We start from the raw sequence: 24762 nt of genomic DNA, 5'->3' as shown, positions 1-24762 counted from the left end.
GATGTAACGCGAGTCCGGTTTTCTCGCGAGACTCTCGTGACGGGGGCGGCCATTTTAGTGTTGTGGCCGAGGGTCATAGGGACGTTGGGCAGTGCTGGGGAAGGCACGATGCTCTCTCGGTTGGCGTTGCGTGTCCTGGGTGAGTGAATGAGAAAGGGGAGGCCAGGGGGGCGTGAGGCCGGGGTGGGGGTTGCACTGTGACCTAATCTGCTGTTTTGCTCTCTGCAGCCCCAGCCGGCCTGAAGAGCTCAGTGGCTCTACCCTCCCTGTCATCGGGGTGAGTATAGCTGGGTCAGTGGGAAAGGGAATGGGACGCGCTGATGGCCTTGAAAGGTAGTCGGCATCTGGGTCTTCTCTGTTAAGAATCGGTTTGTTCCTGCCTCAAGTGAACCACACGCCACATGAATATCCTCATTTGGATGGCAAAGGCCTTTTGGTTGAAAGTGTTAGATGAAATAGGGAAATTGAAATGAACCCTGCAGTTGGTCAGCGGCTCTTGACCATCTTTACTGTGATTTATACATTGATGCAGATTTATTATCACAAAATATGGAAAACAAAAAAAAACCGTTTCGGTAGTTAGGTGGAATTAAAAAATGTAGTGAATTGCTCTGGCTACAAGCTTTGAAAAACGAATTGTGGAGGATACATTTATTCAAGTCTGGTCCCCATTAGCTATCTGAAAGATGGTCTTTGTAATAAATTTTCTTGTGCAAATGTAATTTTGCATAGTGATAATTCATTAAAATATTTGTATTTCTCCTTAAAATCATATGTGTATTCATGGTATTCATTATGCAAGTTTTTATCTTTTTTATTTGCATTTACCTATGTCCCTTAAAAGTTATTGCCTGATTATTTTTAGCAAAATTATGGAACATGAGGCCAATATTTAGCATGTTAAATGACTTTTTTAATTAAAGTGTAATTCATGCATCAAGATCACTTCACACAAGTCAACAGCACTTGGCTCCAGTGCCATCGCTTCCAGAGAAAGGAGGAAAAGTTCGCCATGGAATAATCCCTGAAGAATTTTTCCAGTTTTTATATCCTAAAACAGGAGTCACAGGTATACCTTTGAAACTATTCTAGCATTTATTTAGTTTACTTAATTCATGATTTTTTCAAAGTATTTTATGTATACATTATGGAATATTCAGATGCTATCATTATTAATAGATTTACTGCCAGGATATTTTATTATACTAGTCACTGGCAGTGAAATGATAAATATTATGAATATATATTTGATTTGATTTTTAAATTATGCATTTAAACTTATTTGTGGCAAATGCAGGCTTGTGCAATTAATTTTTGAATGTATTTATTGTTAGCAGATAGCCAGATAACCACAATTAAAACTGATAGTCTGGGGTGACACATTCCCACATATCAGCATTCTACCTTTCCCAACTTTAGCTTTGTTCTACTCCAATATTTGCAGAAGTGCCAAGGCCTTATGGGTTTCTGAGTGAATGGTGTTCCACAGGGCAGAAGCAGGAATGAAGAAGATAAGCTTTCTGGGTCTCACTATATGACAACAATTAAGGGATGGGGCCTGGGGCAGGCAATAACAAACCCCTTCTGAAATCTTGCCAAGAAAACTACAGAGGCTTGCCCAGGCAGTCACCAGGAGTCAGTGCTGATTCATATAACCAGTAGCATTTTAGATAAAGTCCCTGAAATATTGCTTTAATATTATTAAAATTATTAATTGCTTATTAAAATTGCTTAATTGCTATATCTTGATGAAATTTTGAAAGAAGAAATGACAATTTAAGGTTTGCACTTCTTGTTTCAGGCTTATGTGACCTGCCTCAAGAGCAATACCTTTTGCCTCTTGCACTTTATATACGGGGGAAAGATAATGTGTACAATATTCTTGAGGATCATTTTAGCTCCTTTCCATTATATTGAGTGTTTCTGCCCTCTGTATAATATTATATTTTGCTTATTGCTAGGTCCATATATGCTTGCAACTGGACTGACACTCTACTTCCTGTCTAAGGAAATTTATGTAATAAATCATGAAACAGTAACTGGTGTTCTTATTGTGGGTTTACTTATCTATGGAATTAAGAAGTATGGTCCTGCTGTAGCAGCTTTTCTTGACAAAACAATGGACGTAAGTATAGTGCTTCAGTTTTATTATACCTTGTTGAATAGCTTATTTTGTTGTTGGTATATTCCCAGGAATATTATAATTTAATATATTCTGCATAATGTGAGGCATTTTAAAGGAATTTTTAGAATACAGAATACTTTTTGATATTTGCAAGCACTATTATGGTAATAAATACCTCCCAATTTAAGTTTGGTCTTTCTAACTCCTATTTTAATTATTTACTACTGAGATTTCTAGTTGCTGTAGGCTAGTTATGAATCATTTGCAGGAAAATACAGTGCATTAAAAGCAACAAAAAGAAAGACAAAAATAATAGAATAAAAATTATATCCATCAGGGGCAGACCCAAACTAATATCCTCCCAAAGCCTTATCAAATATCCAGGTTTGTACAGACCTGCAAAACCCAGATTTGTAAGGGCAAGCAGTTTGACAAAAATATCATACATGTATTTACACAGGCTAATTCCATGATTTTCATACAGGCTGCATTCTAGATAAATATACATAAAATTGTAACACAATTGTAATCTTTTATGTTATTTAAAATTATCTCGCAGATAGTCCTTGAATTACAGCTCTAATTGGAATTGGAATTTCACTAAGAGCAGCAGTTGTTAAGCAAAGCATCATATGACTACATTGCTTAGTGATAGCAATGCTTGCAGTCCAGATTGTAGTCATTAGGCCATGATCATGTGGTTGTTAGACAAAGACTTCATTCTCTGTTCTGCTCAAACCTCTGCTTCACCTCCACTTGCTTTTGACTGCCTTGTATTTTGCTGCCACCTTCGCTGTTCCAACTGACTTTCATCATTCTTTTTCTCTCAGTGCTGGCCTGGAATCCAGGTGCTAGGAAAGGCCACAGCCCTGGGAATGTATCAGAGACTTGTCTGCTGAAGGAAGCTTGCCAGACTAGGCTGGAGAAGTACAGAACAAAGCTGGCAGATGAGCAATGGGGTAGGATGAGCGGAGGAGCCCCATTTTGCAATGCAAGGAACAAGGCCTCAGATTGTGAACAGCGCAGTGAATCATACCAGCAAAACATACTATAGTCTGTGGTTGGGTGGGCAGGAGAGGCAGAAGTGGCTCCCCTGGCAAAGATGGCGACTGTGCAGGAGAGAGGTACTGTTCAATGTGGTGATAGAACAGTAGAAAATGAGTAGGCTCTTTTGGTGCTGGGCTCGCCTCTCCCCCTTGCTGAAGCCCACATGCTAGTTCTCCAGGAGTGTTTCCAATATATATTCCATAGCATGCATTGGAAGCTGCTGGCCCTTTACACGGCTTTGCAAGAGTAAGACTGGACTGAGTGAGCAGAGGGTGTGTGGGTAGGCCTTTTGGGCTCATGTCCATCCCTCATTGAAGCTCACAGGCTGGTTCTTTAGGAGCATTTCCAAAAAGTCCTGGAGAGCATGTGTTGTGCCTCTGGGAAGCCCTCAGCCTTCTGCTTCCTCCAGTTCCACTGCCATCCTGAACAGCACCTCCTGCACAATAACCACCTTTGGCTAGGGATCTACTGCTGCCTCTCTTGTTTTGCTCAGCAAATGAGGGTGCTGTACTTCACCAGCCTGTCCTGCTGCACTCTACATGCTCTGCAGGATCTTGTTGCTCACACTGGCAGCAGAAGATGGAGATCCCCTGCCCACAAATGCCACCTTGCCTATTCCCTGCTGGGTCTGGTAAGCTTTCTTTGGCATATAATATTCTGCTGATCTGCCATGCTCACAGTACATATCCTTGGGCTGCATCCTCATTCAGTGCCTAGATCCCAGACAAGCAGGAGAAGAAAGAAGGGAAGAAGGCCAGCTGGGAATGGAGGTAGCAAAATCTACAATGGCTGAAAGGGCAGAGAGATGGAAGTGGCTGGCCTTTTGGCAGACAAGGCTCTGTCACCTTGCCACACATGTCCAGGGATGCATCTTTGCAAAGCACATGGATCCCAGGCCAGCAGTTGAAGGAAGAAAATGGTTAAGGTCAGCTGGGACGGCAATGACATGGTAGGTAGTGAATGCAAGGTGTCCAAATGGGCAGAATTGGGGGAGATAGGTGGGTGTTGGATGGTTCTCACATGGCAGGAGAAAATGAAGTATGAAGTAAATGCAGACTGGTCGCCTAGCTCTAGCCCTAGTGCTCATCTTGATCACGTGTCACTTCAAAGACTACTGTGTTTCCTCGAAAATAAGATCCAGTCTTTTATTTTTTTACACAAAAATGCATTAGTTCTTTTTTTTCGGGGAACATCTTATTTTTTGGGGAGTGGAGCTCCCCTACGTGCCCCATACCCAGGCCACTCCCTGCTCACTGATTTCCCCCCATTGGTTCAATGGCCCGGCTGCCCACTCGCCTCTTCCCTTTCACTCTCCTCCTGAGCCGGACTGTCATGCTGTGGAAGATGGGCCTTACTGGTCCCATCTGCTGTTTTGGGGCCAGGGGCGAGTGTCAGCGAAAGGATCTGCCACTGCTGCGCAATAGCCGTGTCTGCCACTGGAGGGGCTTTCTTCAGTCACCACCACCCACTTCGTCCTGCAGATCACCTGCCCGGTGGCAGCCGCCACCTCCACCAACTGTCCTGTGGCCTCCCTCTGCCAGCCCTCTGTTGCTGCCATCACACTTTCTTGCCACATTTCCTTGCTGCTCTGCATTGGCCCTCATCTCCCTACTTTGTTCTGGAAATGGCAGCCCCATTTTCTGCTACTTTCTTCCTGGCAGAAGGGAGGAAAGGAAGGATGCTTCGTATGGAAGGATGCTAAGCTCCAGGAAAACTATGCTAGCTGGAGCTGGGCGAGGAAGGCCAGGTTTCCCTTCCCCCGATGGTTCTGTAAACCTCTTGAGAAGCGGATCCGCTTCCCACAGGGCCGGGCCATGCTGAGGGGGCTGGACTCACACATATTGGTACATTCAGCTTCTTACAAAAATCCTAGCTACCGTATCCTCAGCTGATGAGGAAGAAAACATATCTGCTCTAGATTTTAAGGCAGAAAAGTGAAGGGGGGTCAATTTCAAAGGGCCTCCTGGAGCAAAGTTCTTCTGTTTGCCGTCCGAAGTGGCGATGACAGAAGACTGGCGGAGAGAGGAAGCAGGGGAGGCTTGTGCAAGCCACAGGAGAGTTGGCAGAGGAGAAGAAGGTGGTGCCTGCCATCAGGCAAGTGATCTGCAGGGTGAAGCGGGAGTGGCAGGAACCGAAGAAAGCCCCTCCAGTGGCAGAAGCGGCTGTTGCACAGCAAAGGGCAAAGTCTTTTGCTGTCATTCCCCCCTGGCTCCGAAATGGTGGAGGGGGCCCAGGTAAGGCCCATCCTCTGTAGCATGGCAGTCCGGAGGGGAGGGGTATGAAAGGGAAGAGGTGGGTGGGCAGCTGGGTCATTGAACTGGTGGGGGAAGTCACCGAGCGGCAAGTGGCCTGAGTGCAGGGGCCCTGGGGTAAGCGGGTGCAGGGCACATGGGGCAGCTCCACCCCCATCCCCACCCTAGCTTTATTTTTACGCATGTACCTCGCCCCACCTCTTACAGCCAGAGATCTTAACTAGGGCTTGTTTATGAGGTAGGACTTATACTAGATGCACACGTAAAAATCAAGCTAGGGCTTATTTTTGGGATAGGGCTTATTTTCGGGAAAACGATAGTTGTTAACTACCTTTTGTTCAGCACCATCATAACTTCAAAAAGTCGCTAAACGAATGGTCCTAACCTGCGGACTAACTGTATTTCCTTCTTAGCCTGTGTATCCTCATGTGCTGTTATTTGTGAAATGTCAAGACTTTCAAGGAGGTAATAAAACTGCCCAATAAAACTTACAGAATTTAATGTATCTGAATATTCCAGTTCTGTCCCTCCCTCCCTCCCTCCCTCCCTCCGTGTGTGTGTGTGTGTGTGTGTGTGATTACTAGAATGGTTGTCCAGAATTAAGAGATGCCATGTCATGCAATTCGAATGTTATTATCTGATTCAGGACGATACACCCATATATTATTTATTCAAGTAGAGAAAAATGCAAACTGATATAATCAGCTGCTTAATTTAATTTGAAGTATTCTTGCTTGCTATTTAACTAAACGGAGAGACAACACTGTCTCCTGTATTATTCAACATTATATGAACTGGGAGCTCTGCCATATTTGTCTCATAAAATGAGAAAATAGGTCTTAATTATTCTAGTTTCTTCTAACAAACCACAATTCTGTCTATCGTAAATAAAACAGAAGTAACCATCTTTATGTGCTTGGCCATTCTTGCTGGTAGAAGGAATCAAATGAGAGCAGTGACCACCTGTATTCTTGTTAACAGTTAAGCCAAAATTCAATCTGAATGCAGCCTATGATGATAAATTGCTTGTGTTTATAATCTTTTATCTAATTTCATTTTTTTTTAAAGTAACTATAGTGTTTTTGCAAATAGTATTGTATCAGGATAAAATTGGTACATGGCAAAAGACTTTGAACATTATGATTTCTTTTAGGATTAAACTGACTTATACTTCTCTCATTTTAGGAGGAACTTGCTGCTTACGAGGACTTAAAAAGTGCTTATATAAATAGATGCCAGAACGGAATTGAGGAGGAAAAAAAAGAGCAATGGAGACTTCAGGGTCGCCACTATCTCTTTGATGCCAAGCGGGTACAGTAGGAAATGGAACAGTTCTAAAAATTACTTGCAAACAACTCTCACAAACACTTTTCTTGTCCAAATCAGCTAGGGCTGACAAGTTAAATCCAAACTTCTGGATGTTATAAAGTTGTCTTACCAAATCCCTCTGGTAACTATTATAATAATGAATAATGGTTTTATTTTTATGATAGTACTTGTGATTTATGAGAGTAGTACTCAGTTCATGCCTTAGTCATGTTATAGCGAACTGTTCTGAAATATTCTATATGGGTCTGTCCCTGAAGAGCACAAAAAACTACAACTGGTACAGAATGGTTCATTCAGGTACCCTATGCTCTGTGAATTGCACTTAATTATCTAATACTTTTTCATACAAGATTCATATGTCTTTTCTGTTTTGTTTTCACACTCATTTCTTCCATTGTTTTCTTTTCCTTGTGCACTTTTCTATGCTTGCTTTTTATTCAGGAATCACTCTTGACATAACCAAAACATGAACTATCACTATTTGTGTTTTTTTCACTAGTTCTATCACTTTCATCATAAATAATTAAAACAATTAATGCTTTTTGATTTATATTCATTCCGTTGCCATCTGTGTGTACAAAAACAACAACAACAATAATAGAAATAGTGAATCACCTTATCAGTGTCTGCAGCAAAATCTCACAGACTGATTATCTACAATGTCATGACTGAGTTGCAAAAATCATACATTGGAAGCTTTGCCAGAAGTTTGGGTTCGAATGCAGCAAAAATTACTGGGAACACCAAATTGACAAAATCCTTGAAAATGAGCAAGTCAAGATCCTGTGGGACTTTCTGATCCAAGCAGACAGACATCTGGCCCACAACATACCTGACAGCGCTATTGTGGAAAAGAAAAAAAGTGTGGTTCATTGATATTGCAATACAAGTTGATGCACAAATTGAAGAGAAACAGCTAGAAAAAATAACAAAATATAGTGATTTGTAAATTGAAGATGAGTGACTATGGAGAAAGAAATCAATGGGTTGTACCAATAGTAATAGGAGCTCTTGGAGCAATACCCAAAGGGCGGCCTAGATACATGGAATTTTTGAACTTATTAGACCTGAATATTCTGACTTTGCAAAACAAAACAAAAAACCTTACTCGGAACTGCCAGTATACTTAGACACTACTTTAACAGCTTTTTGGTCCTTGATTAGGATGAACTGCTAAGTTTTTACCAGTCCCAGATTGTGAATCTAATTGAAAATTAAATTTTAAATAATAATAATAAGGTATTGGAAGAATATCTGAAGGATAGAGAGTAAGACGCACTGAAGCTACCAGGAAGGCTTATTAAGTACTGGAGAGATCAAACTGGCCAGCAGGAAGACCAAATGAAGAACAGAAAAAAGACATGGGAAGACTAAGAATTGTTTGGCCAGTACATTAAAACCCTGCTATTAACAATTGATGATGAGAAAAACAAAAAAGGCTGGATGGTGGATATGGCAGCACCTGGAGATAGCAGAATAGAAGAGAAAGAACTAGAGAAGATAACAAAATACAAAGACCACAAATAAAAATAGAAGGAGTGGGGCAAAAGAAAACAAAAATAATATCAATAGTAGGCTTCTTGGGTACAGTCCCAAAATCACTGCAAGACCACTTGAACCCCTTTGGCATTGACAAAATCAATTTGCAAAAGGCAGTTTTACTTGGAACAGCTTACACCCTGCAACAATACCTTTAACACCATCAAACATTAACATCTGCCTATCCCAGGTCCTTGGGAAGGATTCAGTAGGTGGATAAAAATGCCAGATCCAGTTTTTGACTTAAAACCGTTTGTTTAGTGAAATTATGGTACTAAAAAAAGTGACATAACTGATTCTCACACTTATGACCATTCCAGCATCCCCATGGTCACATGATCAAAATTTGGACACTTGGCAACTGGCATGTATTTATGATGATTGCAGTGTCCCAGAGTCCTGTGACCTTTTGCAACCTTCTGATAAGTGAAGTCAGTGGGGGAGCCAGATTCACTTTACAACCATGTTACTAACCTATCTGCAGTGATTGACATAACAACTGTGACAAGAAAGATCATAAAATGGAGGCAAAACTAATTTGGCAACTGTCTCTTACCAACAGAAAACATGGGCTCAGTTGTGATCATGAGTCAAGGATTACTTGTATATTACATGGATTACATATTACTGGAAGAAAGGAGATGTCAGAAATAAAAATCGGCAAAAGATAATAGCAAATGTTTAAACTTGTCATTTATATCTTGCTTTGGGAATATGGATTATTTTCATATTGGTTGAATTTGTGGCTTTTCTTGCATATCTATGTATTCTGCTTATTTATGAATACTGAATATATCACATAAGTATGATAATCAAAATAATAAGGAATCTCATGTTTTCTTATCACTTTAGAACAATATTGCTATGATCCTGGAGGCCAACTATAGAGAAAGGCTTCTCATTGCATCCAGGGAAGTGAAGAAGAGGCTAGATTATCAAGTTGCATTACAGCAGCTCAAGCGGCGTCTGGAACGAGATCATATGATCAATTGGGTAGAACAAAGTGTTTGGCAGAGTGTTACTGCCCAACAGGTACTTAGCAAATATTCCCTTACAGGTAGCTTGTGGCCATTTGACTGCTGGAAAAGCCACTAGCTTTCCCTTCCTTTACTTCAGTAGTGAAAAATTATTATATCTATCCAGTTGGGCAATAAATGTATCTTGATCTAGAACTAATATTTCATTGTATTGATTTTACTCTTCTGTATTTTGTTGATGAACCATATTAATCATAGAAGAGGTTTTCAGAATATATGCTGGACTTGGAGATTTTTCAGCTCCATCAACCTCTTCATAAAGTTTCAGATTGTTCATTGATCTCCAAATATATATTATATGAAAATAATTTAATAAATATTGCTTTAATTAATAATATTCCTACAATAATAATAGCAAGATTAACCTTTGGGGGTTAGTATTGACCACTTTGGGGAACCTACCTTTAAAGCATCCATGTCTTTTTTTCAAGCTTCCGCACAGACTGGAAAGACACTGCTGTATTCATGGCCACACAGAAGTCTAAAAAAAATGTGGCTTGGTTACTCTACAGAGATCCTACAGTTCTGAGTTCTAGTGTAATTTTGAATTAATTTCAAAGCATGCAGATCCCTTTTGTCGATCTTTTTTGAAGTAAACAAGACATACAAACAAAAGCAACTCTTAGATATTGTCCATTAATACTTATTGAGGAATAAGCAATATTTTTGGGCCAGTGGGAATAAGGGAAAATTGTGAGCAGTGTCACAAGTGGCTGTCATAGGCTACAAATATTAGCCTATAGATAAGTACTATTTTATTTTCAAAGTTTCTATGTGATGTGTTCTTACAAATAAGAATTATATCAATTTTCCGTTTTGAAAATAATGGGCAGATAGGAGAGCAATTAGATGTCCAAGTCTCTTCTCAATCTTGGTTATTTTATTTTATTTACTTTAAATATAGTAAGCTGTAAAACAAAGTACAAACTTCATTACTCGATTCTACATAGCAGTTGGGCTCTTCAGAATCCTTATTACAAAGTAATGGATGACAGCCCAGTACTTTATTTGGAAGGGAATACAGACAAATATAAACTGAGATTCTCATTCTTTAAAAGTAAAAGAAGCATGGGAAAAAGCTTCCTTTCTAATAATGTGTGTGTCGTGACTATGCCCACCATGGTAGCTATTTTCTGAAAACCCCAATAATATACCTCAAAATTCCACACTTTGTAGAGGTTGGGAACTTCATTCATTGTTAGAATAATAGCTATTACTTTTTAATTTATTTGTTAAATCACTCAGTTGGGGCTAAGAGCCATGTTGGTCTCTAAGCAGAACTGCTTTGATTTGTTCTTTATTTTACAAGTTTGGCAAAACATAGCTTGTGGACTCAGCCAAGTATGAGTTATTCAACAAATCATGGTTAAGCATATATAAAAGTATGTGGTGCTCCATTGGAATTTGGAGTGGGAAGTTTTTCTAAATATTTCTGTATAAAATTAATAGAATGCAATTGTTTCTCTAGAGGCCCAAAACCTATTTTCTTTAAATGCACAATTATCAACCATAACTTCTCTTTTTCCAAACTATAATAGCAAATGTAGAGAGATGTATTGATCTTAGTTTTTTTTTTTTTAAATTGAGATTAATCACTGTGTTTGGAGATAATTTTCCATTGTAATTGTGATAGAAAGGCTTGTTTAATTATCTTTTTTTCCTTAAAATGGAGAAAATGTTAAAATATGATAAGAAGGCACACTTTTCCCCCATAAAATTGTCTTTATTTTTTTTTCATATCATTCCATGCTGAAAAGATTACTTTATATAGTAACAATATACTTTAACAACATACTTTTATTCTAAATATAGGGCAATTGGCTTAGGGCAGTCTTCATAAATCTTATATCTCTACATTTTAAGATAGCAGACTTTTTGACTGAGGGGATTGGGTAAAGAGCCAGATTTTTCATGATATCAATTAAATTCTCTAGGAACGGATTTTTTTATGTTACATTTTTTCTTCATTGACCTGAAGACTTTATTTAAGAACCAAGTATGTTCTTATTTTTTTATTTTTTATTATTTTTTGTATTTTTATATCTGATCAGTAGATGTTTTTTCTTTTAATACTGAGTTTTGGAAAGGTCATATGCAATTTAAGTAACTTCATTCTTGATTTTAAATTCTTAATTTCAATCAAGAGTAAATGTTTTAAAGTTTCTGTGTATTTAATAGCATGTAATTTGTATTTGTACAGAAGTCAACTGTAGAATCATAAAGATGCAGTGAACTCCAAAACTAACCTCCTCCAGATTTTGAATATTTTCTGTAGGTTCTTTCAACTAAAATGTTAATTTCTTTTTTATATTATAGGAGAAGGAGAGTATAGCTAAATGCCTCTTGGACCTGAAAGCACTGTCAAAGTCTGCCCAACCATCTCTCTAAGTCAAGCATTAAGTTGTAACTTCCGGAATTGTACAATTTCTATCCTTAATTAAAACATATGTATCCTGGTTTTGTTTACTCTGAAAGCGCCTTGAATGTGTTCCTCTCCTTATATTTTCACATCACAATATTCAGAAAAGGAATTATCTTTGCATATTCAACCACAAAATGAAATTTATATTTGTCTTCTCTAAATATGGCTAATACTCTTTCACACACTTATAAACAATTCAGAAGAGATGTTTTGTCAGGCCTCTTCACAAACGAGAAAGGTAAGAAATCAACTTATTGTAGTTAATGCAACATTTAAAATAGTGGCACACTGGTGGCATAAGATCAGAGTTTGAGATTTTATGAAATTTCAGTAATATTCAGTAGATCAGCAAATAGCACTTTTTAAAGATTTAACATTGGCTAGTAAGATCTGTTAACTGTTATTCTTCAAATGCAGTAAATGTCTAGTAGCAACCCTCTCTGATGGAATGTAGTAAGGAGGTGGATTCCCAGAAGGGGGGGAGTACATTCCAAAGAAGTAAGAGGCAACTCAGCCCAGATATTATGTGTGAGAGAAAGAGGGTGAAAATAATTTCTAATAGTTCACAGAGTATATTGTAAATGAAGATAGAATGCTCAGTTTGGCAAGATTTTGTCTATTGGTGTAAAACAATAAAGAACATCTTAAAAGAATTGCCCTGTGTCAGTCTTGGTTTGGGACTGACCTTAGTACTTGGCAGCATATGTTCACAGTAATCTAACATCATTTATACCTGGTGTATTTAATAGAGATGAAAATGTAAAATACAGGATTCATTTCTGTATATGTTTATTTCACCATATATCAGTTACCCAGTAATATCAAACTGAAAAGGTAGTTGAAAGTAATTGCAACTACCTATTAGATATTCACCAGGCTTTCCTACATATTTCTAAATCCTTTATTTAACATTAAATATTAAATTGTGTTCATATATATAAGGAATTTCTCTAATAGTCTGAGTGTGAATAAATAGCTACAATATTAAATGTGGAAGATTCCTTAGATGTGCAGTTCCCTGGACATTTTTATTCTGGAGATATAGATGATGGAATTTATGACTGAACTGGAATGCAAGAATACATAATTTAAAGAGGATAGGATGTTTCAGGGGAAAAACATGGTTTTTTTACTATTAATCTCCATTTGTATCTTACTTGATGAAAACAATATAAACTATTTTAGGAGATGGAGAGGAAAATGGAGTTGCTTTTGAACCTATGAGCATTCCTTTACATTTTTCATGTAAGAACTTTATTTGTATTAATTTTATTAAAAGAAATAGGGAGTGGTAACATTTTAAAATTGAATTGACTATAAAATATTAGTAATTAAAAGGCTGGTATAAGTTAGAGTACTATAAACATATTATTGGTATTACTTTAGATAAAAATTAGTTCTAAGTATTAATCTTATAGAAAGAAAGGTGAGAGCAGTAAAGGCATAAACTTGTGGAGGAATGTATTTCTAAATATAAGTAAAACCTCTGAATCAAGCTTGACCGTAGGCCTCAAAGACAATTTAAAATGTTATGCTATATAGTTTTCCACATAGCAGTTATGATTGAACATGAGGAGAACTCCTATTAGAAATGTACCTATCTGATTTTGGGAGCAACATCAGTTGCAGTCCTGGGATTAGGAAGTGGCTATTGTTATCTGGGAGACTTGTGGTTTTCAGGGATGGTGTTCAAATATCCAAATGTAAAATACTGTTCTTGAAATTGAGCTTTAGGAATCAGGTGGCTTGCTGATACTGTACCAAGTTACCTGCAGTGTAATACTTCAGAGGTCCCTAAGCTGGCTGAGGAATTCTGGGAGTTGAAGTCCACAAGTCTTAAAGTTGCCAAGGTTGGAGACCCCTGTAATACCTTCCTACCTGAACTACTGGATGTCATAACTAGGTTAGAATTGGAGTTCTCCAGATCTTTGAAGACTTCAATCTGTCTTCCTTCATCATGGAGTCAGAAGCAGATTAGGAACAGATTTGTGGTCTCCAAGAACTTTGCCCTAGTTATCAAAGCTCATACTCCAGATAAGAATTTTGTTTCAGAGCAGTAGTGGTATGATCTGGAAATTTTCTTTTGCATTGGACAGGTCATTTCTTGTTAATTGTGCAGTTTTGTGTGGGATCCCTTTGCAACAAGCAAGAATATGTTAGATTGATCCAACCAGATACCTGATAGATCCCATTGGTTTTGAGAGGGTATTTGGGGTTGTCCAAGAGTCCTTCTGCATGGTTTGACTAAGGCATTAGCTGTTACTGAAAATAGGTAGACAACTGCAGCATTAGATCAGAGCATGCCTACACACACCGTTCATGGATTCCAGGGAGCCCCTAAGTTTTTCAAAGGTACTCCAGGAAATGAAATTACAAGAGATACCTAGAGCAGGGGTCCCCAACCACAAGTCCATGGACCAGCACCAGTCCGCGGCATGCCAGAAATTGGGCCGCACAAATAAAGGAAGCCTCATCTGCGGAATGCAGGCAGTACATGAAGCCACACTTCCTCCAGCCTGTGGAAAAACTTCTCTCCATAGAACTGGTTCCTGATGCCCAAAAGGTTGGGGGCCATTGGCCTAGAGCACTGTTAGTAGAAGACAAGCAAATCAGTGCAAGGTAGAAGTTTACTTTGTGGCAACCAGTGAATATTCAATTTAGTTAAAGTGATTAGTAGAAGACAAGCAAATCAGTGCAAGGTAGACGTTTACTTTGTGGCAACCAGTGAATATTCAATTTAGTTAAAGTGACCCAGTGGTGAAAGAGCAAGAGAAGCACCTAGTAGGCTCCTATAAGAAATGCTCTTGGCATTTATTGGCTCAAGTTACTAGTATCTTTGCATTGGGCGCTAGTTAGACAAATAGTATGGAGTTCATTGTCTAACTTAACCTATTGGGGAAGAGTTTAAGCTTGGTCCTGAGGAATTAGACATCCTTGAAACTGTAAATTTAGTCACCAGTGTTTAAGATCCATGTACCTCTGGTTGGTACATGGATCTTGGAGGAAAGCATGTTACCAAATCTGTATGAGATGCTAAACCCAAATTTATTTTTGTATAGAAATATTCTGCTTTCTACTCTGATGAATACTGAAGGTAGGTAACAAAATTTTAAAACAAAGCACAAGTGATGGTGGGTTTTTTTAAATGTAAATGCTAAACTCTGTTAACATTTCAAAGCCCAGAGAAAGGATTCTCTATGGGCTGCAAAATGTACATAGAACACAGCACAGTATTTTCAGATTTAATAAATGTTTGACAAACATCAGTGCAGATACTGGGTACAGGCAAAGAAATGTACTCTAATATGATATTTTCTTGGCTGTCCATAATATTTTCAGGACTGTTCTCCAATTTCAAAGTTCAAAAGTATCAATATTCTTTCTTCTTCAAAGTCCAACTTTCATTTCCATAAAGTCTCACAGAAATACTTGCATGATTCTCATTTTTGTATGTAGAGACATCATGGCATCAAAATATTTTTTTCCAAGGCCTTCATGGCTACTCCACCAAGTGCTAATTCTATGGCATATTGTATTTCTTGACTGCTTGTTCCTTTACTATTGATGTTTGACAATAAAAAGCAGAAATCCACCATTTTGGTATCTTCATTGTAAATTCTAAGGGACCTCAAAAATCACACCATGCCACAGTGAAAAGTAGACATAAATGACCACAGGATGGCAACAGTGTCCCATAGGAACATTCTCCCATATGTACTTGACCTGTTAAGGAAATCCAATGTGCTGATTTCTCACCCAATTGGTGACAAGGACCTGCCCAACCTATATCTTCCCACACTCTTTCTAGTGGTAGAAAAAATATATTGTCCTGAGTTGTTTCTACATGCTCTAAAAATCTATACCACAATTGATTGCTTGTTCAGTTACTCTTTAAATTGCCTCACTATTGGATATCAAATAATAGAATGACTTTGTTCTTATTTGTGTACAGAATCATTGAACTAAATAATTGTAGATTTTGGAAGGGATCATAAATATAATCTTTCCCAACCTGCAATGTGCAGGAAACCTAATCATCCTTGAGAGCTGGCCGTGTAGCCTCTTAAAATTTCCCAAGATGTAGAACCCACATCTTCTAAAATAGACTATTCTAGTGTTTAACAGATCTCATTCTCAGGAATTTTTTCTTTTATATATAAGCAAAATATAAAAAGCTGCAATCTCATCCATTAGTTCTGGACTTAGTGCTGGTGGAAAATAATTCTTGATCATTTTCTCTATGGCATCCCCATACCTGTCTCTGGTCTTCCCATATTCTCTTTGTAAGTATATGATATCACTTTACATTAACCCAACGGACCCCATGAGTGAACTCAACTACATCAGTTGTCAGAGTATTAAATATTTTAACTACATGAGTTGTTTCATTGCAGGTTATGGCTTTTAGATGTTAGATCTGTCACACCTAATTTATTACTTTAGTCCTAATTTGTGTCTCATAAATCTCAGCATAGTCAACAGCTGTGCTTGGAATTATGGAAGCTGAAGTTCAATATCTGAAAGATACCAGATTGGGAAGGTTGAAATGGATATTAGTTTTGATGGGGGACTTGTGTATGTGTGTGTGTGGGGGGGGGGTGTTTGAATGCCACTGTTTGAAAAACACTAGTTCACTTGACTGCATTTTTTCTAATGCTTCAATCTAAAGGGGCCACTAAGAACTGATTTCATTGCCTGATATTGATAAGAAGAAACAATCAAAGACAAACCCTTTAGATTCTGGATCTACTGGAAGTTATTCTAATCCAGCCTTCCCAATGGTTTTTTTTTTTCCCACATACAGGGATTTCAGTTCTCTTAGTTCCTATCTAGCATAGCCAAATTGTCTGGGAATTAAGGAAACCTAGAGACCATCAAGTTGGGAAAAGTCTTACCTAACCAGTATTAAACAGGTGGTATGTTCTATTATGTTTTTGTTTCATAATATCTCTTACCTTAGTCAGAAGTCAATCTTTCTGTTATTTCCATCTCTGTTGAAACCTCTGGTTTCAATGACATCTTGAAAAATTCTCCCTGAGAGTTGAATGGCCCCCACCCTGCTGGTGTTTGGAAGGGCCTTGAAGACCTGGCTCTTGACCCCAAAGTTGGAAAGGATCAGTAAGACCTATTCTTCCCACTCAATTTATCATCCTGCCATGTTACCTTTATTTCCTGATATTTCTAATGTCTAATTTTAATATTTTAAATAATTTGCAAACCACTCAGAGTTTCTGGGAGTTGGGTAGTTGTAAATTTTAATAATAAAAATGTCAAATCGAGTCTGAACATCTGGCTGACTGTGCGATGAACCATAATAGGCCAAATTGTGGTATATGAGCAAGGAATAGGCACTGTATTAAATATGAGGTTTAAAAGTGAAGCAAATTCAGTAAATACTAACTGCTTGGTAATTCAAATTGTAAGAGGAAAAATGTATCATATTTTCCAGGCAATGTAAAGACTTCCATCCAGACAATGATATAATTGGTATCTTCATCCAGGTGAAACAAGTCCACTGGGTCCTTGCCAAATGACCCAAGCAGAATGTGGGACAGATGTTTTCCCTTAGGCAACATCTGTTTCTTATTCAAAGCCAAGCAATCTATAACTGGAGATGCTACTCTTAGGCTGTGCAGCAAAGGAGGAGAAGTTATTTTTCTTAAAAATTCAGGTGGGCATCTCCATTACTTGAACTTGAGCATTACAAAATACTCTGTGTAGCTCTCTGTGAGAATGTCTCTTTGTGTGAAAATGTCAATACATCCCTTTCCACCCAACAAGCCACACATTTCCTGTTTCAATCAGCACCCTTCCTTCTGGTTTCTAAAATGGTATGTTTGCAGAAAGATTTTAAAATAACCCTTTTTGTATTGAAATCAAAGCAGACTTAATCCTATAGTTTGTCTCTCTTTTTTATTTACTCCATTGAAACAATTTGCCTCTAAATCATTTGGAAATCTGAGAGTAGACTTTTTCATTACCAGTTTTCAGTTTAATTAATTCTGGAACTCCTTAGCATCCAACCTCATTATAGATACCTCTCATTATCCTCTCATAAGTGAGCAGGTACAGGAGAGAGGCCAAGTGGTGCTGGCTACTGAAATTCATTGCACTGTAATTGGAAATCTGTAGTTCACATTCATTCTTCCAACAAGGGAATCACATATAGGGTAATGCTTTATATGAAGGCGACGGGAGGTTTTCAGAGAGAGAGCTGCTATCGCAAAAAAAAAAAAAAAAAAAAACCCTCTGCACAGTTACGTCTCAAAGATGCTTTTTCAAAAGCAACTGGACTTGGTTTTTTCCTTGAGGAAGATATTTCACTTCTCATTTAAGAACCTTCAGTTATGACTGAATGATGAAGGGAGGGGGGGAGAGAGAGAGAGAGAGAGAAAATGAAATTCATATTCCTTTGCAGGCATCTGGTCGTTTGCACTCTCTCTGAGAGCTGTTGAGGCCACTTGGGGGTTTATCTGTGTCCTCAGGCTCACCAGAATCAGAGTGCAAATGTGTGTGGAATCTTCTTGGAACTGCTGAAAGGACTGTTGTAAACAGGAGATACTGTAGGTGGTATCACAGTGTTTCTCAACCTTGACAATTTTAAGGCCTGTGGACTTCAACTCCCAGAATTCCACAGCCAGCAATGCTTTATTAACTTTATTTTGACTTTAAGCTTAATTGGAATTATGGCCTTGGTAAGGCCACACTTGGAATACTGCACAAGTCTGTCAAGATCCTTCTGTATCCTAAGCCTGTCTTCTGGAGTGTTGGCTGTTCCTGCCAGCTTGGTGTCGTCTGCAAATTTGATGAGTTCCCCATCTATCCCCTCATCCAGATCGTTGATGAAGATGTTGAAGAGCACTGGGCCCAGAACAGAGCCCTGGGGCACCCACTACACACTTTCCTCGATGTAGATGCGGTTCCATTGAGGACCACATGCTAAGTACGGCTGGTCAGCTAGCTACGGATCCATCTAGTGGATTATTTCGCTTTTCAATATACACTAAACCTGTTATCATAAACAGAGAAAAAGAACTGAAATGGAAATGGGCTGGTCACATAGCAAGCATCCAGTCTTGGTCACCACGATGTAAAAAAGATGTTGAGACTCTAGAAAGAGTACAGAGAAGAGAAACAAAGATAATTAGGGGACTGGAGGCTAAAACATATAAGGAATGGTTGCTGGAATTGGGTATGTCTAGTTTAACGAAGAGAAGGACAAGGGGGGACATGATAGCTGTGTTCCAATATCTCAGGGGCTGCCACAAAGAAGAGGGAATCAAGCTATTTTCCAAAGCGCCTGAAGGCAGGACAAGAAGCAACCGGTGGAAACTAATCAAGGAGAGAAGCAACCTAGAACTAAGGAGAAACTTCCTGACAGCTGGAACAATTAACCAGTGGAATAACCTGCCTCCAGAAGTGTGAATGCTCCAACACTGGAAGTTTTTAAGAAGAGACTGGACAGCCACTTGTCTGAAATGGTATAGGGTTTCCTGCCTGAGCAGGGGGTTGGAGTAGATGACCTCCAAGGACCTTTCCAACATTATTATTATTACTACTACTATTATTATACTTTGCGTGATCTTGATTCTATGCCTCTGTTTATACAATCCAAGATTGTATTAGCTTTTTTGGTTGCTGCTGCAAACTGCTGGTTCATAGTCAAGTGATTGTCCACTAGGACTCCGAGGTCCCTCTCACAGTTACTGTTTTTAAGCCAGGTCTTGCCCAGTATGTACTTATACCTTTGATTTTTCTTGCCTAAATTTAAAACTTTGCTTTTCTCCACATTGAAACTCATTTTGTTGGATAGGGCCCATTGTTCAAGTTTGTCTAGATCTTTTTGGATCCTGAGTTTGTCTTCTGGGTTGTTGACTACTCCTATCAGTTTGGTGTCATCTGCAAATTTGATGAGTTCCCCTTCAATTCCCTTGTCTAAGTCATTTATGAAGATGTTGAAGAGTACAGGGCCTAAGATGGAACTTTGTGGTACCCCACTGCTTACTTCTCTCCATACAGTATGTATGTAGTGCTGTTGAGGACTACTCATAGGTAGGTTTGCCAGCTAGCTACAGATCCATCTGGTTGTGATGTTGTCTATTCCACCTTTTTCTAGCTTACCAAGGAGTAGATTGTGGTCTACCTTATCAAATGCCTTACTGAAGTCTTAGTACGTCCACAGTATTTCGCTGGTCTACTAATTTAGTCACTAATTTAAATAATGAAATAAGATTGGTTTGGCGTGATCTGTTTTGACAAACCCGTGCTGGCTGCTGGTTGTGACTTTGTTTGCTTCTATTGTTTGCAGATCTGTTTTTTGATTATCTTTTCCAGGATCTTCCCAGTATTGATGTAAGACTGATTGGTCTGTAGTTTCCTGGGTCTGTTTTTTTTCCCCTTTTTTGAAGATGGGAACCACATGATCCCTTTTCCAATCCTCAGGTATTTCCCCGGTACACCAGGATTTTGAAAGATGTGATGCAATGGTTCTGAGATAATATCTGCCAGCTCTTTCAGAACTCTGGGATGTAATCTGTCGGGTCCCGGTGATTTATATTCATCAAGGTCAGATAGGTGTTCTCTTACCATTTTCTTGCTCATTTTAATTTTTATTTCTAGTATGTCTTTTGCAGTGGCTTTTTTAGTATGTTGGGCTATAGTTTCTTTTTGTGTGAAGACTAATGCAAAGTATGAGTTAAGCAGCTCTGCTTTCTCCCTGTTGTCTGTTATTTCCTTGCCATCTTCTCTCTTTAGTGGGCCTACAGTTTCCTTGACTTTTTTTTTTTGTTGTTAATATGCTGGAAGAAACTTTTTTTTTATTGTCCTTGATTTCTGTTGCAAGTCTTTGTTCGTTCTGAACCTTGGCTTTCCTGACTTCATCTTTGCATGTTCTGGCTATCTGCTGATAATCGGACTTAGTTATGTGCTCCTCTTTCCGTTTTTTGTATTTGTCCTTTTTGTCTTTCAGTTTGTCAGAGAGATCTTTGTGCAGCCATGCTGGTTTCTTCTTGAATTTCTTGTTTTCTTTCTCAATGATATTGTGCTGGTCTGGACTTTTATGATTACATTTTTCAGGGTTTCCCACATTTCTTGGGTTGTTTTCCCCTTTAGAATTTTCATCCATGGGATCTTTCCTAGGTTCTCTCTGAGTTTGTTAAAGTCAGCTCTTTTGAAGTTTAAGACACTGGTTGGATTGTTTTCTATTGCTAGTGTTTGCATTATATTAAATTCCAGTATGACGTGGTCACTTTCACCCAAGATTGCAGCAATTTCAATTCCCACTATCATTTCTCTATTTGTAAGGATTAAGTCCAGTGTAGCTAGGTTGGTTAGGAATCTGTTTGATCTGCCGCTCTCTGCAGAGTTTGTCTCCCAGTTGATAGTTGAAGTCTCCTATGGTAATGATGATGGAAGAAGAAGACAGTGACAAACCAATTCCTTACTGCTGTCAAGAAAATTACATGGACATACCTGGATAATACCAGGAGTTGCACTTGACTTTAGAGATTCGATTTTAGAGATTTTTTTTTAAAAAAAACCTTAATAGTATCTTCAATATATTTACATGGCTCTATGCTACTTGCCTGAATGTTTACATATGTAATGACCCATTCATAGAAACCATCGCTTCAGCTGTTACTCTGAATCCTCATAAGAATCATACATGCATGTTGAAATTACAGTCTTCCTACTAGAAGACAGATAAGCTACTGAAATACATTTGCCTTTCTTTGCTTTTTTCATCCCAACGGTATTCTGAAACAGTGACTTCCCCTTAGGTGGAAGTAAGATATAATCTGACCACTGAATTATTTTATTATGATTGTATTTTTATTGCCTATGATGGGAAAAGGAATAGATAGGTTTTTCTGTTTTATATGTCCTACAGTAACTTGGTTCATTTTGGGCAAAGTATCTTGACTTGGCAAGATTTGGCCAGGGAATAAGAATTGTATATACATGCCATAGTAACTAAGAACCCTCATGGAGCTGTCTCCCATATCACTGCCTTCATTAACGTCTGTCACTTTTTTATCAGCTCCTTCATATCTCAGGATAAAAGTGATATTCCTCAATTCTTAAAAAAACATTTTTCCATAGCTTACCCAGTAGACCTTCCTAGCGTCACACAAATTATTACTGACAGGGAATCTGACTGGAAACTAGATTGTGCATTTCCTTCCTTCCTATTATGTAACATATCAGAGTTAATTGAGAACTGTGTCTCTGTCAGTTTGTAACTTTTAGTTATTTCAGGTAGCATTTTTCATTGTTTGTATTTCTGTTCATCCAATCAGCATCATCTAACTTAATACATCCTTTGCATTATTATTACATGTCATTTGTTTCAATGAAGCTAGTCATGTTAAGAAAAAAAAGGTAAAGGAGTCCCTGCGGATTTTACTATGTTAGTTGTTGCCAGGCTTTTTTTTTTTTTTCTCATAGAATGCCCAGAACCGAGTTCAAGCACCTTTTTTGGATGGAACCTTGTAGGTTAGGCAAGGCGAGTTGTATGACGTGTGTGAGTTCCGCCACATTTTTTTAATAGAAAAAAAGCACTGGTTGTTGCAACTATAAAGGGCAGTGCTCATCTCTGTTTCAAGGCCATAAAGCCAATGCTATCCAAAGACATTTCTGCCATCAGTGCTGTTACTTTCCCATTAAAGTGATACCTATTTATCTACTCACAATTTTCATGCTTTAGAACTGCTAGATGGGCAGGAGCTGGAGCGAAGATGGGAGCTCACCTCATCACGTGTCACTTAGGTCTTAAATCTGGGCTGCTGGCTTTCTAGCCAACAAACCTAGTGTCTTAACCACTGAACTATCACACCACCCCTATGTTAAGAAAAGGGTTACCCAAAATAAATTATTCTGAAGGGAAAGGGATACTCAGAGCTGATTCTTTGGAAAGACTGACATTCAGCAACAGTCATAACATATATCGTAATTGATTACAGCTCTATTTCAGTGGCATTTAAACATGACTAATTCTGTCCTTGAGCCAGTTCTGCTTTCCAGAAATGTTTATATAATTCCTTCCAAGACTGATAAAATGTATTGGGACTGAAAGATTCTGGTTATTGTAGATTGCTCAAGTGTAGATTAACATACTTACCACTCATTGATGGGCAGGTAGTATTACAGCTTGTATTTAACAACAATAGGGTTAGAAATTCATTCTCAATCTTTGCCTATAATACTGAACTCTGTTTGAGAAACTATCAGACATAGATTCAGTCGTGTGTAATACCTTTTTCAGTCTAATTTTAACTCATTGGCTAGCTGATTTGCCATTATATTCAAAGAAGAGAGGATATAAAAGGGAAGAGAAGAAAGGATATAAGAAGAGAAGAGAAGAGATGATAAGAAGGGGAGAAAAAGGATATATGGGAGAGAAGAGGATATAAAAGGGGGAGAGAAGAGGATATAAAAGAAGGGAGAAAAGACAGGATAGAAGGAGCAGAGAGAAAGGATATAAAAGAAGGGAGAGAAGAGAGGATATAAAAGAGGGAGGAGAGAAGAGGGGATATAAAAGGAGTGAATCTGGTTTCTCCATTGACTTTGTCAGAAGGTTGCAAAAGAGGATCACATGATCCTGGGACACTGTGACCATCATAAATATGAATCAGTTGCCAAGCATCCAAATGTAGATTGACTCTGGGGATGCTGCAACAGTCAGAAGTATGAAAAATGGTCATAAGTAACTTTTTTCAGTGCCTTAGTAACTTTGAAAAATCACTAAGCGAACTGTTGTAAATTGAGGACTACCTGCACTTTTATCACTTTTTTCCCTTTTTTTGGTCATCAAGTTTTTGACACCTTGCTAGACAACTGGTGGTACTCAAATATTGCCATATCCTAAAAGTGGTACAATCTGTGAAAAGGTTAAAAAGCCCTGCTATAGGGCAATGTTTTTCAACCTTGGCAATTTTAAGCTGTGTGGACTACAATTCCCAGAATTCCCCAGCAAGCTTCCAGAATTCTGGGAGTTGAAGTCCACACAGCTTAAAGTTGCCAAGGTTGAGAAACACTGCTATAGATATAGAGTATTAAAAAGTACTGTAGGAAATGGTGACAATTGATCAAGGGGTTACTCCTCTGGCAAAAAGTTAGGATTAGGGAATGTGGTTTAGCAATGCAGCTCTGATCTTAGCATCAGTTGGTAAGTGTTTGCTCTTGACCGTTCCCCAGTTACAACAATTCTTTCTTAATTCCACTCCAGAACAATTCACTCATTCTAACAAGCACAAAAGATGATCACGTAGGAAGAGTTGCCACATTAACCATTTGGTCATTAGTAATAGTGATTCATTCAGACCTGTTGGAATGGACTACCATGATTCATAGCCACTATATTTAGAAGGCACCATCTTGGGAAAGACTGCTTCAGCAAAATGTTGGTTGTATCTGTAAGAATGGAGCTCCTTTAAATGAAATCAAAGCAACACAGATAAAAAAGAAATGGGGTTTTAATTGTCACACATTGCCACATTGACTTTTTTTTATTCTTGAATTGCTGGTGCCGACAGCATCAACTAAAGCCTTAATAAGATTCTATGAAGCCTGGCAAACGAATGCTGTTTGAGCCTCCTCTTTTCTTCTAAGTCAATGCAATTTTTCCATCCTTTTTTTCCTCTATAGAAGTCAGAGAAAAGTATTTTATTACCATGAAAGAAAAGCATTGACCAACTGATCATTTCAAAACTGACCATGGCCTGATGCAACTTCCCTACATGTGTTGGGCTAGAACAATTGTTTCTGTCATTTCTCTCTTTAAAAGAAAAAAAAAAAGGCTTCAACTCAAGATACAATAAATGAAAGTCAAGACTGATCATATAGCAATAACACTTAGACTTATCTATCACTTCATAGTGCTTTATAGCCCTCTCTATATGATTTACAAAGTCAGCATATTGCCCCAAACAATCATATTTCTCCTTAACAACTTCTATAAATTAATTCCATAATTCCTCTAGTTCTCTATCAATGAGGTTCACGACTTCCAAG

At 38.3% G+C, this 24762-nt stretch overlaps 1 protein-coding gene across 1 annotated transcript; it reads left to right on the top strand.

Annotated features, from left to right (window-relative positions):
* The first annotated feature begins 2 nt into the window (after nt 1-2).
* Nucleotides 3-12401, top strand: ATP5PB (ATP synthase peripheral stalk-membrane subunit b). The gene is made up of 7 exons (XM_039361364.1): nt 3-139; nt 229-277; nt 924-1069; nt 1962-2125; nt 6610-6735; nt 9145-9324; nt 11646-12401. The coding sequence occupies exons 1-7, from the start codon at nt 109-111 to the stop codon at nt 11715-11717; spliced, it is 768 nt and encodes a 255-aa protein (XP_039217298.1). The 5' UTR covers nt 3-108; the 3' UTR covers nt 11718-12401.
* Nucleotides 12402-24762: the final 12361 nt, after the last annotated feature.

The sequence above is a fragment of the Crotalus tigris genome, unplaced genomic scaffold (genome assembly GCF_016545835.1).
Source record: "Crotalus tigris isolate CLP2741 ecotype Arizona unplaced genomic scaffold, ASM1654583v1 scf7180000019259.915256, whole genome shotgun sequence".
NCBI lineage: Eukaryota > Metazoa > Chordata > Lepidosauria > Squamata > Viperidae > Crotalus > Crotalus tigris.
This window is presented reverse-complemented; position numbering and strand designations above follow the sequence as displayed.